Source organism: Equus asinus, chromosome 8, assembly GCF_041296235.1.
Source record: "Equus asinus isolate D_3611 breed Donkey chromosome 8, EquAss-T2T_v2, whole genome shotgun sequence".
Lineage (NCBI taxonomy): Eukaryota > Metazoa > Chordata > Mammalia > Perissodactyla > Equidae > Equus > Equus asinus.
This window is the reverse complement of record NC_091797.1, coordinates 10500969-10514958: the sequence shown is the minus strand read 5'-3', so window position 1 is coordinate 10514958 and position 13990 is coordinate 10500969. Positions and strand designations below refer to the sequence as shown.

General features: G+C 39.6%; 1 protein-coding gene across 48 annotated transcripts in view; it reads right to left on the bottom strand.

The window, feature by feature from the left end:
- The window catches only part of DST (dystonin), a 438190-nt gene that overhangs the window by 169114 nt on the left and 255086 nt on the right, over positions 1-13990 (bottom strand). For all 48 annotated transcript variants that reach the window (XM_070514637.1, XM_070514639.1, XM_070514651.1 and 45 more), the window contains 3 exons: positions 3030-3142; positions 2828-2934; positions 534-653 (listed from right to left, as the gene is read on the bottom strand). In XM_070514637.1, the coding sequence (XP_070370738.1) occupies positions 534-653; positions 2828-2934; positions 3030-3142 (340 nt within the window). The remainder of the gene's footprint in view (positions 1-533; positions 654-2827; positions 2935-3029; positions 3143-13990) is intronic.

Sequence of the window (13990 nt, the reverse complement as noted above, 5' to 3'; positions counted from 1 at the left end):
TAGGTAGTAGCTACTGTTTTACTAAATCATGAATTCATTTATACTGGAAGTCAAGTACGTATTTTTGAATTCATGGTGAAATATGGTATGTACCCGTTACTATACAAAAGAAGCCTCTGAAGTAGCTTTTAACAGAATGTGACCACAGGCACATACCCAACCACTGTCACACTTGCGCAAGCTTCCCAGAGCCCCTCCTGCCACAGCCATCTCTGGGGCTCAAAGGGTTTCCCAGGCACCGAAAGCAATTTAGCAACGTCAGTTCCAGAATCTCTCTCAATTTATACCTTAAACTCGCAACAATTCAAAGCTACAGGACTATAAATGTCTTTAAGATGCTGTTGCTATTATGTTTTCATTATTAATGTTTACCTCCATTTTCTCCATGTAACAGGAGATGAGTGAATTAAAAAATTGCCTATTTATTAGTTGCTTGCCAAGGGCAATTTTTCCTGAACTTCTAAAGTTATTATACATTAATTAAAAGTTTACTAATCAGTTCAATCCTACTTAGCTTCTGCAGTGACACAGACCTTTAGTTCTACAGGATTATTCGGAAATGTTCTCTCTGACATTGTGGTCACATGGTGTCTGATCCACTGGATGAGGTAGTTCACCATATTCTGGTATTCAATCCATTTGACTTCAACATCCTGGAAGAATAAAATGACAGAAAAGGTCCATGTCTGCAGATAACAACATTCGTATCTGACATGACTTAGTCAGAGGTCATTTTGTGAATTTACATGTCTTTAATGATGGAGAGCACGAGCTAAATGTTTTCCTACTTTCCACCCAGTCCCAATCCTTCCCACATAAACAGCTTTAAAAACATGCTATCAACATTTGACGACTAAGACCAGCCTAACGAGAGCCAATTCTGATCCAGAGACTGTGGCTGCTGGAGCAGTGTGTTCAGAAGGCTTCTGTGGCTGCACCAAACGCAGCAGGAAAAAACAATGTGATCTGTTTGGGGTGTTTTCCAGGCACTTAAGAAGGGGGAGTAATAAACTTGCCATTAGCCAGGTTAGTTGCCATCTCTGCCAACCTTTTTAGATCTAAGTCCACTGAATACCTGAAACCTGAAGAGCTCTACAATATGTAGAAACTAGACAGGAATGAAAACTACAGGAAATGTACACAATGGGATTATTCAAGCACTCATTAAGCAAACTTTTCAAAAATGGGGCAAACTAGAAACTACAAGAACTGCTATGTTCAATTAACTATTTGACGAGTGCTTATTATATTGAAGGCACTGTGCTAAGTGTTGTATGATTTAAAATACTTTAAGATATGATACCTTTTATGAAAGAGCTACTGTCTACATGGGGAGGCAAGAGAGTCATAATATAAACAGTTAAGCAAAATGAAAACCAGTATTTAATTCAGTGTTGAAATAACTGAAATAGGGAGCATGCGCTAAGGGTTGAGATACGGATCAGGTAAGCATAACTTGGCCTCAAAACAGTCAGTAAAGGCTTCTTAGGAGAAGCAGTCCCTGTGCAGTGTCTAATGACCAGTAGATAATTACTGATGGAGGAGTGGGGGGGAATGGACTCTGAAACGGAAATGCCCTGGCTCCCAGCAGTTTGTGCTGGGACATTGTAGCTAAAAATATAGGTGAGCAGAACTAATATTATGCAGAATTTTGAACGTCAGGTTATCAGACTAGATTTAACCTTGCAAACTATATGTTGTCACTGAAAGTCTTGAAGCTAAAGACATCAGGTTTTAGGAAGATTAATTTGATGACAGTGTGCAGAACTGATGGGAAGAGAAAAATAACGGAGATGGAAAACCCTAAGAAAGCCACGATCCTAGTTCTAGTGCGAAGAGTAAGAGTCAGGGTTAGGGTGGAGGAAGCGAGAAGATAAAGTAAGCATGGCCAGAAGAAACGTGCTGCAGCAATGCTCACCACTGAAGCATGGCAGACACAAGAGGAGAGAGGAGCACGGGGGCCGGTTCCTCAGGGATCAAAGAGGATAAACTTCTAAGAGAAAGAACAAGAGGAAGGAAATGGAAATAAGTCTAGAACCAACGGCACACAGAGGTGAAGCAAGAGACCAGAAAAGCCAGCTCCCCAGGATGAGCTCCTAAATCTTCGAGTAAAACAGAAAAAAACGTATGTGCAAGGAGGAGAGGCGAAGCCGACAGTGAGGCGGATCAGCTCCAAATGCACCACACGTGCAGGGCTCCTGTTCTCTTCCAGAAACGCACAAGAACTTGTTAGCATGCCCACTACAACACGCACGACTGAACTGGTTACACAAACCTCTGGGAAACAGCGGGCTAACAAAAGCTCCAAGTGGTGTGTCAGAGACCTCGCTCTGCTTACGAACCAGCTCTGTTAATCTAGCAAAATCAAACAGCCTTCCTCGGGGGATCGCTCTTAAATCAGAAAAACAATACCTAGCCAACTTATCTCATGGGATTATACGAGTTAATAAACCTGAAAGTGATTTCCACAGTGAGATATCCTATACATATAGGAGGATATCAAATAGAGCAGTTGTACAACAGCAGTGAGTTAAAAATGAAAATCTCCAAAATTCAGTGGTTTACAGCTTTTACTTATAAAATGATACGTAACTCTGAACAGCCTACTTTATGAACAACACAAAACAAAATTTTTTTTAAGTTATACTTTAATTTTAATGGTGGTATGGTGCCATGAAAATGCATATAGTCTTGGTTTACCAAATAGCACATTAACTCAAATTCTTTAAAAAATACTCGATATTTAAATACTGTAAAAATTTCTATCAAAGAACTCAGCCAACAGGTCATTACCCATCAGCAGCTGTGTGGAAAAATCAGTACTCACGTTGGCACTGATGCCTTCGCCACCTTCCGGGACTTTGGGAAATGCATCATAGAGAGATGACACATACGTTATTACTGATTTTTCATCAGGTGAGGAGACATCGACATCTAAAAGCAGCAGCATAAGTTATTTCAAAATGTTGAGAGATTACCTCCGATCAGACACTCATGCCAGTCTACATCTAGTCAAGACAACAACTCACCTTCAGGATCCAGAAGTCTTATAACACCGATTTTTTCGGCTACATAAAAAGCGTGCTCTAAATTTGCAAGGTTGCTTTGAACAGCAACAGTATTCATGTCGATCAGGTCCGGCCTGGGAAAAAATTTACGCTGTTAGTTTTCTCACATGTCAATTCACATCATATTTACATGTGTATCTATTTACATAACAATTTCTGCAAATATTAATACTAAGCCTGTGTTGAAATATAGATTTTCATCGAAGATTTTAATATTCTTGCTCCTCTCAGAAACTTTTGTGTGTCAAAACCAAGTACAGCAAGAAAACATAAAAATTTGAATATATATAACTTTCAACAAAGTCTACAAATTCCTCATAATCAGAATATATATGAATATCCGTCCCATTCAACCTCGTCAAGCTCCACTACTCCAATAGCATCCTTCCAATCCAACTAGCAGCCTCTCAATGTTTCTCCCCAAACACAAAAAGCTTACGCTTAGTCCAATGCCACGCTTACGGCATCCTCCACCCAGGATGCACCTTCCTGTCACTATTGTCTTCTCACTACTCATCCTCGAGAGCAGAGATCAAGCCCCGACTCCTCTGTGGAGCCCTCACTAATCTTTCCAGCTTTCATTTTTCTCTCTCTGTTTCCTGAACTCCTTATACTCCTGGGCCTGTGCCAATCAATTTGGCATTTAGAATAATCCTACTTCCTTGCCCTATTAATTCACTGTTTAATATGCATGCACATCTCATCTCTCCCAACGGGTCAACTCCAAGACAGCAAGAACCATGTATTAACAAATTTTCATATTTTACCCTTCTGCTGAGATAGAGTGGCATGTACTTAGTAGATATTCCATAACTATCTACAGATAAGTTGGTAAGTCGGTTGGTTAGTTAGTAATTGGGATCATAAATGAATAACTAAAATAAGCATTAGTTTATATCTTCAGAAGCATGCATGTAAACACACACACACTCTCTAGACCAGACTTCACCTCTTTCTAATTAGTGAGATTGACATGATACTCTAAACCTCAGGGATACTTGACGCTAGCTCTATCTACATAAGACAAGAAAAGACTCTCAAATACTCCTTATATAGAATGTGGCAAATTGGTAGTTGGAATCTTAACTCAAGGCCAGAAGCCTGTCAGGAAACTTATATCTCAAAAACAAAGCAATAAAACAATGCAGAAGCAAATGTGAAACAGTAAAGCCTTCAAAAAGAGTGGCACCCACCCTCAAAATCACTAAGAACCTGTTTATCAACTTCTAAGGAGAGGCTCTCTACAACCTCCACAGGCATTCTGGTTTGCCCAAAATAATCATTTGGGGATCAGCAGAAAGAGTGAAAGGCTCAGAAGTAAGTGCAGGAGGAATGAAATGCAAATTACTTTGAGTACCATTTGGAAGGCTGTTTACATGAGTGACTCTTTCAAAATACATCATTTAGGAAGGTAAACACATCATTTAGGAAGGTAAACAGCAATTGGTACTCTTATTTTTATCTGATGAGAAAGCAGACTTGCAAAGAAATCAACTTATAGTTTTATAGCACTTTGAAGTGTCCATAACCTTGAAACGCAGCTACGATTACCTACCAACGTTTCCCAGGAAATCCTTTACTGTTTTTCACATGCCACCAACATGATCACTGAAAAGCGATCCTTCTTTTATCATAGGAACAATAAACCCACTGACAACATACCTCTAAAAATAACATTTTTCATTCACATTTTGGAGAATCTGCCAACTTCAAGATTACTAAACAGGTGTGTATAACCGTCTAGACAAAAACAAATATCTACAGTTCAAAAAATAGTTTTTGTTTCCATGAAGTCCACACATTTTGAAGAAACAAAAACCAGGCTTTCTGAGTTTGCCAAATCTCCCAACAAGAAAGGGCATGTTGTTAGCGAACCCTGCCATTAGCAAAGAAAGTAAACATGAGTAATCCAGAGAGAATGAATAAAGTCATTGAAGAATCAAGTTTTTGACTAAGAGAATAAAATACAGAACTTCCTTCAGAATGACATAGTCCTTTCAGCACAAAAGCAGCTGCATAATACACTGAGGTTGGATAACTCACCACTTTTATCACGAATTTAACACTTTAATGGAACAAAAACTGCAATGGTTTTCCTCCATTAAAAGACTGCAGTAGACAAAGAGAATTCATTAAGCAAAAAGTGAAAAAGAAAAAAAAATTTTAAACCACTACAAAAAAGGAACAGCCTGCAAGTGTTCTGAATTCCCTCCCTCTTCTAGCTCATCTCCTCATCCCGTGGTCACTTTCAGTCTTTCATTCTCCTCAAAGAGGCACACGCTGTCTACCCTCCTGCTTTCCTCCTAGTCTCATGGGATAATATAACCTTTAAAAACTTCAGCTATTTTCCACATACAGAAGATTTTCATTTTCATTCCAAATGTCTCATTTCACTGTAACATCTCTTTTTTGTGGAACATTAACAGGAAATTTCATTCCCATCTTAGGTTTGCCTAACCAAAGTCTCTACTATACTGTAAGCGCGGAGAGGCGGCAACCACATTCCTGTACCATAGTTGAGATAGTTGAGCACTAACTACTCTAATTTTCCTAGGTTCTGGAAACCCTTAAAAATCATATAATCCTATACCACCTAAAATAGTACATAGTAGTCTTTTTATGGAAAAGAGGCCATTCTGTTACTTGTGTTATTATTCTATTATAATGCAATCTTTCTGAATGACTTAGTCATCATGAATAGTAATTTTTAAAATACATATTTATATCCCACTTTTTTCCATAAATGATTAAAAACAGCTTATGAAGAAATAACAACACAAGGAGATAACATAAATTTTAAATTGGAAGTATGAAATCAAGATAAGACCAAAAGATGAAATTGAAAGTGAGGCCAAAAAGCGTAAACCACTTACACCACTTATATGCATGCTCAGTGCCCTCAATTTGTCCCAAAACTGTAGGACAAAAAGGTATCAAACAAAATGGCTATTGCCATAAGACAAAATAATTTTGGATAAAAGTAATATTTATCTTTCATATGACACTCATCTTAAAAGAGCATTCTCCCTAGACAAAATAGACATATATCCACCTGTATATAGATATATATGTATATATGAATGGGCATTTATGCATACATAGGTATGTATGTGGATATATACATGTATACATAATATAAATATACCAATGCCGCCCACACCAATGGATAGCCAAACTAGTGGAACATTAAAATTGTACGAGAGATTTTTTCCAGTACAAACACCCCAAAGTAACTTTCCAGTCCTCCAACATTTTATTAATATATAGGCTCACAAGAGAATTAGATAGGATTTTGAGAGAAAATCTGACATATACAGTGTTATAAAGGGCTGAAGATTAGCACAAGAGACTACCTAAGGCTTCCACGTTATATCTCGCCACACACCAACAAGCTCAACTAGAAGGAACACAAGACAAAGTCAAAATACGTGGACAGAAAGTACTTAGCAATGGCCGTTGGGACATACTAGAGGAGCACTGTGAAATTAGCTAAGAGAAGAGTACGCTGTGCAGACACAAGAATGCTAGATCCTGAACCAAATATGTGACAATAGCTGAAAGGACAGATATAAGAAATACCAATAGTCAGAGCCCAAATCAGGAATTTTTTTTCAAAGTCTGAAAACACTGATTTAAATTCATAGAGTTTGCTCAATTATACTGGTTCTCAATTACCACTTAGTAATTATTTATTGAGTGGATACAGACATAAGTTTTGGCTACTGGGGATCTGAACCCTCATCATGACTATGTTTGAGAAATTTCCCTTTTAAGTGTCATGATGGCAGGAGAGGAGCAGAGTCCACTTCTCAATACAAAACATTATCACATGGGGTTTTCCTTGCCTCTTTCCTTTGCTCAAGAAATGTCCACAGCATCCCTCACCCCCACATTTGACACGACCTGGTTAACTCAAATTCTTCCTAGAAGACTTGGTTCCACCATCATCTCCTCCGGGAAATGCTTTTCTCTGGTCCCAAATGCTCTCTCTACCTTTATTTCTGTATTCACCGCAATTTGATATAACTATGCATTTACCCGTCTCTCACATTAGACTGTGGGCCCCCTGAGGGCAGAGCCTGTGTTTTATCCACGTTTATTTATATCTTCAATATCTAGTATAATGCCCAGGACATGAAGGTTTGAGGAATGAATGAATAACAAAGGAATGAATCAGCTTTGGGGATTGGAAGGTATCATTGATTCATTACTTCTGGAGACATTTTCCATCCTACGTTTGTTCCTTTTCTTTTTTTATCACTAATTTCTACAGACAAAACCACCATCTCTGGCTTCCAATTAGGATTTCAAATCCTTGTCAAAATCCACATGGAACAGCATACAATGTCATAGCTCCTCCATAATCTAAACAAATGTGGATCTTTTTGAGGTTTCCTAAAGGCTTTTCTCTGCTGAAAACAATCTGGAAAATAGGTATGGGGTGAAAACAAGTAAGAGATACATTATAAAGTTTCAAAAAACATAAATTACTGCTTCTAGGTTCTGAATCTTCCCTTCTTATGCTCTCATGTGCCCTCAACGTTTAGTAAAGTTGCCAGTTGGCATGCCTTATAAAATAATCATCATAACAAAACAACAGGCATTAACATGTATTGATTCGTACTAAGCGGCAGGCAACACACTGAGGGCTGTAAAGGTATTATCTCCCTGAATCCTCTCAAAGACCCTAAGCAGCAGGTTGTGTTATCACCCTGAATTTAAAGCTGAAAAAACCGAAGCTTAAGGAAGTTTCATAACTTGAACAAGAGCCCAATCTGACAAGAGGCAGTCAGGATTTGAACCCAGGTCGCTCCCGATCCAAAGCCTGAGCAGTCTGTTACACTATGCTGCCATTACAACCCGAGAACTGGCCAAACAGTAACATCCCATAAGAAGCTGAAAAACCAAAATAAAGAAAATACAGAAGAATTCATGCTTCTACTACTGAGGAAAATGATGATGATGACGGTAATACCCATAAAGAAACACAAGAAAGTGTGGGCAGGAGTGCATGTGTGTACTGGCATACTCAGAAAAATAAATTATAAGAAATAAGATGCAGTTTCAGGTTGTTACCAAAACAGTACTCCTCACTATTTATTATACCATTGTTTCCCACCCCGGGAGTGGTTTTAGGGCCCTGATCCAGACTGACCAGAATATAGACAAAGGCCTGGTCATCTGCATTTTAACAAGGGTCCCTCCGCCCAGGAATTCTGATCAGGCATGTTTGGGAACTAAACCATCTTAGAATTCCTCTTGTCTCTAATAAATCTTTCATTTTCTTTCAAAATTACCAACATTTTGTATTGACAAGAAAATCCACAGTACTAGCAGATAATTATGTACAAGACAACACAAAGCACATACTAACACAAGCATGCCCACTGCCTGAAACCTTCAGGAGGAGACGGCGAAGCTTTCCACTCTTTTCGAGTATTGATTTTTATTGTTTAAATCTAGAGGAAAAGAACACGTTTAGGATTGGGGATGGGAGGGCGGGTGGACATTACATGTTGGCTGAACTCGGAAATACCCTGTAAAATGATGAAGTCTGGAAAAGACAGCATTTGGTAACAGATTTTTTTTTTTTTTTTTTGGTGAGGAAGATGGTCCCTGAGCTAACATCTGTGCCTTTCTTCCTCTACTTTGTATCTGGGACACCACCACAGCATGGTTTGATGAGCAGTGCATAAGTCCGCACATGGAATCCAAGTTCACAAACCTGGGCCACCTAAGTGGAGCACGTGAACTTAACCACTAGGCAACCAGGCCAGCCCCAGATATTTTTCTTTAATCAAAATCGAAAACCCCTTGGGACCAAACATAGATGCAAAAAATTCTCAACAAAATTTTGGCAACCCGAATACAGCAATTCATCAAAAGGATCATACATCATGATCAAGTGGGATTCATACCAGGGACACAGGGATGGTTGAACATCCACAAATCAATCAATGTGATACACCACATCAACAAACTGAGGAATAAAAACCACATGATCATCTCAACAGATGCAGAGAAAGCATTTGACAAGATCCAACAGCTATTTATGATAAAAACTCTGAACAAAACGGGGATAGAAGGGAACTACCTCAACATAATAAAGGCCATATATGACAAACCCACAGCCAACATCATTCTCAATGGGCAAAAACTCAGCGCCATCCCCCTGAGAACAGAAATGAGACAAGGATGCCCTCTATCACCACTCTTATTTAACATAGTTCTGGAGGTCCTGGCCAGAGCAATCAGGCAAGAAAAAGGAATAAAAGGAATCCAAATGGGGAAGAATAAGTGAAACTCTCGCTGTTTGCAGACGATATGATCTTATATTATAGAAAACCCCAAAGAATCCATTGGAAAATTTTTAGAAGTAATCAACAACTACAGCAAAGCTGCAGGGTATAAAATCGACTTACATAAAATCAGTAGCATTTCTATACTCTAATAATGAACCAACAGAAAAAGAACTCAAGAACACAGTACCATTCACAATAGCAACAAAAACAATAAAATACCTCGGGGTGAATTTAACTAAGGAAGTGAAAGACCTATACAATGAAAATTACAAGGCTTTTCTGAAAGAAATGGATGACGACATAAAAGAGATGGAAAGACACTCCACACATATGGATTGGAAGGATAAACATAGTTAAAATGTCCATTCTACCTAAAGCAATCTACAGATTCAACACCAACCCAATCAGAATCCCAATGACATTCTTTACAGAAATAGAACAAAGAATCCTAAAATTCATACGGGGCAACAAAAGACCCTGAATTGCTAAAGCAATCCTGAGAAAAAAGAACACAGCTGGAGGCATCACAATCCCTGACTTCAAAACATACTACGAAGCTACAGTAATCAAAACAGCATGGTACTGATCCAAAAACAGGTGCACAGATCAATGGAACAGAATTGAAAGCCCAGAAAGAAAACCACACATCTATGGACAGCTAATCTTCGACAAAGGAGCTGAGGGCATACAATGGAGAAAAGAAAGTCTTTTCAACAAATGGTGCTGGGAAAACTGGAAAGCCACATGTAAAAGAATGAAAATTGACCATTCTTTTTCACCATTCACCAAAATAAACTCAAAATGGATCAAAGACCTAAAGCTAAGACCTGAAATCATAAGGCTTCTAGAAGAAAATGTAGGCAGTACACTCTTTGACATCAGTATTAAAAGGATCTTTCCGGACACCATGTCTTCTCAGACAAGGGAAACAATAGAAAGAATAAACAAATGGGACTTCATCAGACTAAAGAGTTTCTTCAAGGCAAGGGAAAACAGGATTGAAACAAAAACACAACCCACTAACTGGGAAAAAATATTTGCAAGTAATACATCCAACAAAGGCTTAATATCCATAATATATAAAGAACTCACACAACTCAACAACAAAAAATTAAACAACCCGATCAAAAAATGGGCAGGATATATGAACAGATATTTCTCCAAAGAAGATATACTGATGGCCAATAGGCACATGAAAAGATGTTCATCATCACCGATCATCAGGGAAATGCAAATCAAAACTACACTAAGATATCACCTTACACCCATTAGAATGATAAAAATAACTAAAACAAACAGTAACAAATGTTGGAGAGGTTGTGGAGAAAAAGGAACCCTCATACACTGCTGGTGGGAATGCAAACTGGTGCAGCCACTATGGAAAACAGTACAGAGATGCCTCAAAAAATTAAAAATAGAAATACCATATGATACAGCTATTCCACTACTGGGTATCTATCCAGAGAGCTTGAAGTCAGCAATTCCAAGAGTCCCATGCACCCCAATGTTCATTGCAGCATTATTTACAATAGCCAAGACATGGAAGCAACCTAAGTGCCCATCAACAGACGAATGGATAAAGAAGATGTGATATATGTATACAATGGAATACTACTCAGCCGTAAAAAAAGAACAAAATTGTCCCATTTGCAACAACATGGATGGACCTTGAGGGAATTACGTTAAGTGAAATAAGCCAGATAGAAAAGGACAATCTCTGTATGACTCCACTCATATGAGGAATTTAAACCTGTGGACAAAGAGAAGAGATTAGTGCCTACCAGGGGAAAGGGGGGGGTGGGGGGTGGGCACAAAGGGTGAAGGGTTGCACCTACAACACAACTGACAGAAAATAATATAAACTGAAATTTCACAAGATTGTAACCTATCATTAACTCAATAAAAAATTTAAAAAAAGAAAAAAAAAAACACTTGGGACCAGCCCAGTCAGGTAGCAGTTAGGTTCGAGTGCTCCACTCTGGAATCCTGGGATTCACATCCCCGGAGCAGAGCTATACAGTGCTCATCAAGCTGTGCTGTGGCAGCATCCCACATACAAAATAGAGGAAGATTGCCATGGATGTTAGCTCAGGGACAATATTCCTCAAGCAAAAAGAAGAAGACTGGCAACAGATGTTAGCTCAGGGCCAATCTTCCTCACCAAAAAAGAAAAAAAAAACCTTAAAGTTTGTGATTTGAGATATCTAATCATCTGAAAGGACATTGAGCAACTTTTCTCAGATAAAAAAAATGTAGAAAGGTGGTCACCAGGGGCTGGGGGAGGGGGGAATGGGGAGTTACTGTTTAATGGGGACACAAATTTCAGTTTTCCAAGATGAAAAGAGTTTTTGAGATGCATGGTGGTGATGGTTGCAAACAAGGAGAATGTATTTAACATCAGTGACACTCTAAAATGGTTAAGATGATGAATTTTATGTTATGTATATTTTACCACAGTTTTTAAAACTTAATTTTTTTTTTTTAAGATTGGCACCTGGGCTAACAACTGTTGCCAATCTTTTTTTTTTTTTTCTGCTTTATCTCCCCAACCCTCCCTGTACACAGTTGTATATCTTAGTAGCAGGTACTTCTAGTTGTGGGATGTGGGATGCCACCTCAACGTGGCCTGACCAGTGGTGCCATGTCCACGCCCAGGATCCGAACCCTGGGCCGCTGCAGCAGAGCACGCAAACTTAACCACTCAGCCATGGGGCCGGCCCCAAAACTTAAAAATGTTTAAAAGACAATTTTTACATACTTGAGAGAAAAGGCTATAATGAGATGGGAAAAAGTAATGGGGCCATGATTCAGGTGTCCTATGATTTACTCCTAACTTGCTCTCCGTTTGATTTCAAACACACATCCAGAAACCTGTATCTCAGTTCCCTTCTACAAAAAATGCAAATCAGGAATTACAGAAAAATCAGGAATTTCAAGAATCATCTAGAATTCCATTTATCCCTAAGAAGCATCCAGAAATCCTTGTGGAGATGGAGGAAGGGCATTTTGGGGTGTCACTGGCATAAGGTTTAAAGAACCCAGCTGATGTGCCCCAAGTCTCAAGAGAAGATTCGTGTGAAAGCACTTGTGAATCTGAGTACAAAGTGCAATGTACACAGGCTATTAAATCCACTGGCACATAAGCAATGTAATAAAATGTAATCAGAGAAGGCATAACTTGGTATGCTAATTATAAATAACTCTTCCAAGCCAACAAACCAGCAAGTTCATTTGTTCACTCAATATTTAAAAAGCATCTACCATGTGCCGGGCAGTGAGGCACTAAGAACACAGGCACTGTGTTTATGGAGCTCATAGCTCCAAAGGGAGCTCGAGAGTAAACCGGAGACAAGCTGGCAGCAGAGGAAAGCCAGGGAGAGGGGAAAAGCACACACATGCTCTGTGCTTGCAAGGAGCTCGAGGACAAGGAGACCAGCGCATGGGCGAGGAGCCAGCAGCAAGGGGAACATGCAGAGAGAGGAGGCCGGATGGACTGCAGGGGCCAAGATGATGCAGAATCTTACGAACTTCTTAAAGGATTTTGAACATTTTTCTAAGAACGAAGGAAAACCTTTAAAATGCATTAAGGAGGATTATAAGAGATTAAGTGATCAGATCTGAAGTCACATGGAGAAGAAATTTAAAGTGGTGAAAGTGCTCCCACAGAATCCAGGTAGAGACTAGGGTGACTTGCAAAAGAATGCAGCAGCAGTGGGGAGAAGTGGGCAGGCCAGGAGATACTGAGAAGGTCAAATCCCCCCCACAGAACTCAGTTTTATAACACTGGCTATCGTCATGAGGGGTGTAGGCATGGGTGAGGGTCAACAGAGAGAGAAAGGAGAACGTGGAACAGGCAACCTCGAAAAATTGCACATTTACCGGCCTTGTGAAAGAGGCTGAGTCTGAAAAGGGAACTAGGCAGGAGCAGCCCAAGAAACGGGAAAAACCAGGGACGTGCAGTGCCACAAAGCTAAAGAAAAAAAGTATTTCAAGAAGAAAACAATGGTCAATGGGGCCAAATACTGAGAAGTAGGAAAGATAGGGCCCAAAAAAGGTCCACGGGATTCAGCCACACAGAAGGCACTCACGACCCTAGAAAAGCGCTGTGGTGGCTGTGGGGCAGAAGCCAGACCAGAGTGGGGATTGGTGGAGAGAGGAGTCCTCTGTTAAACAGAAGCAAAGACGGCAAGGACGGATGCAAATGAAGGTAGGTTTGTATCCTTGACAGCAAAAGGAAAGACTTTCCACTTGCTGGCTTCAATTTTCTCTGACAGCAGGAATTGAGATCATCAGTTAATGGTGAGGGAAGAAGAGGACAGGTGGGGGGAGGGGGGGAGGAGTGAATTAACAGATGGAAAAAGACTGCTGCTGGTCAGAACCCTTTGAGGCCGGTAATCATGAAGTTATAGTGAAACCAATCTACCCTGCAGTTAGGACTTTCGCTGGTGCGCTTCACGGCTTGGGTACGTGCACAGACAAAGCAGACAGCTGGGCTCATGCAGGGTCAGGTTTTGCTGGAAAATTAGTATATACTCAGCAGCATGCAAGGAACTGGAAGGGATTCTGTGGGAGTTAAAAAAAAAAAAACAAACAAAAAAACCCACTCCATCTACCTGGAGA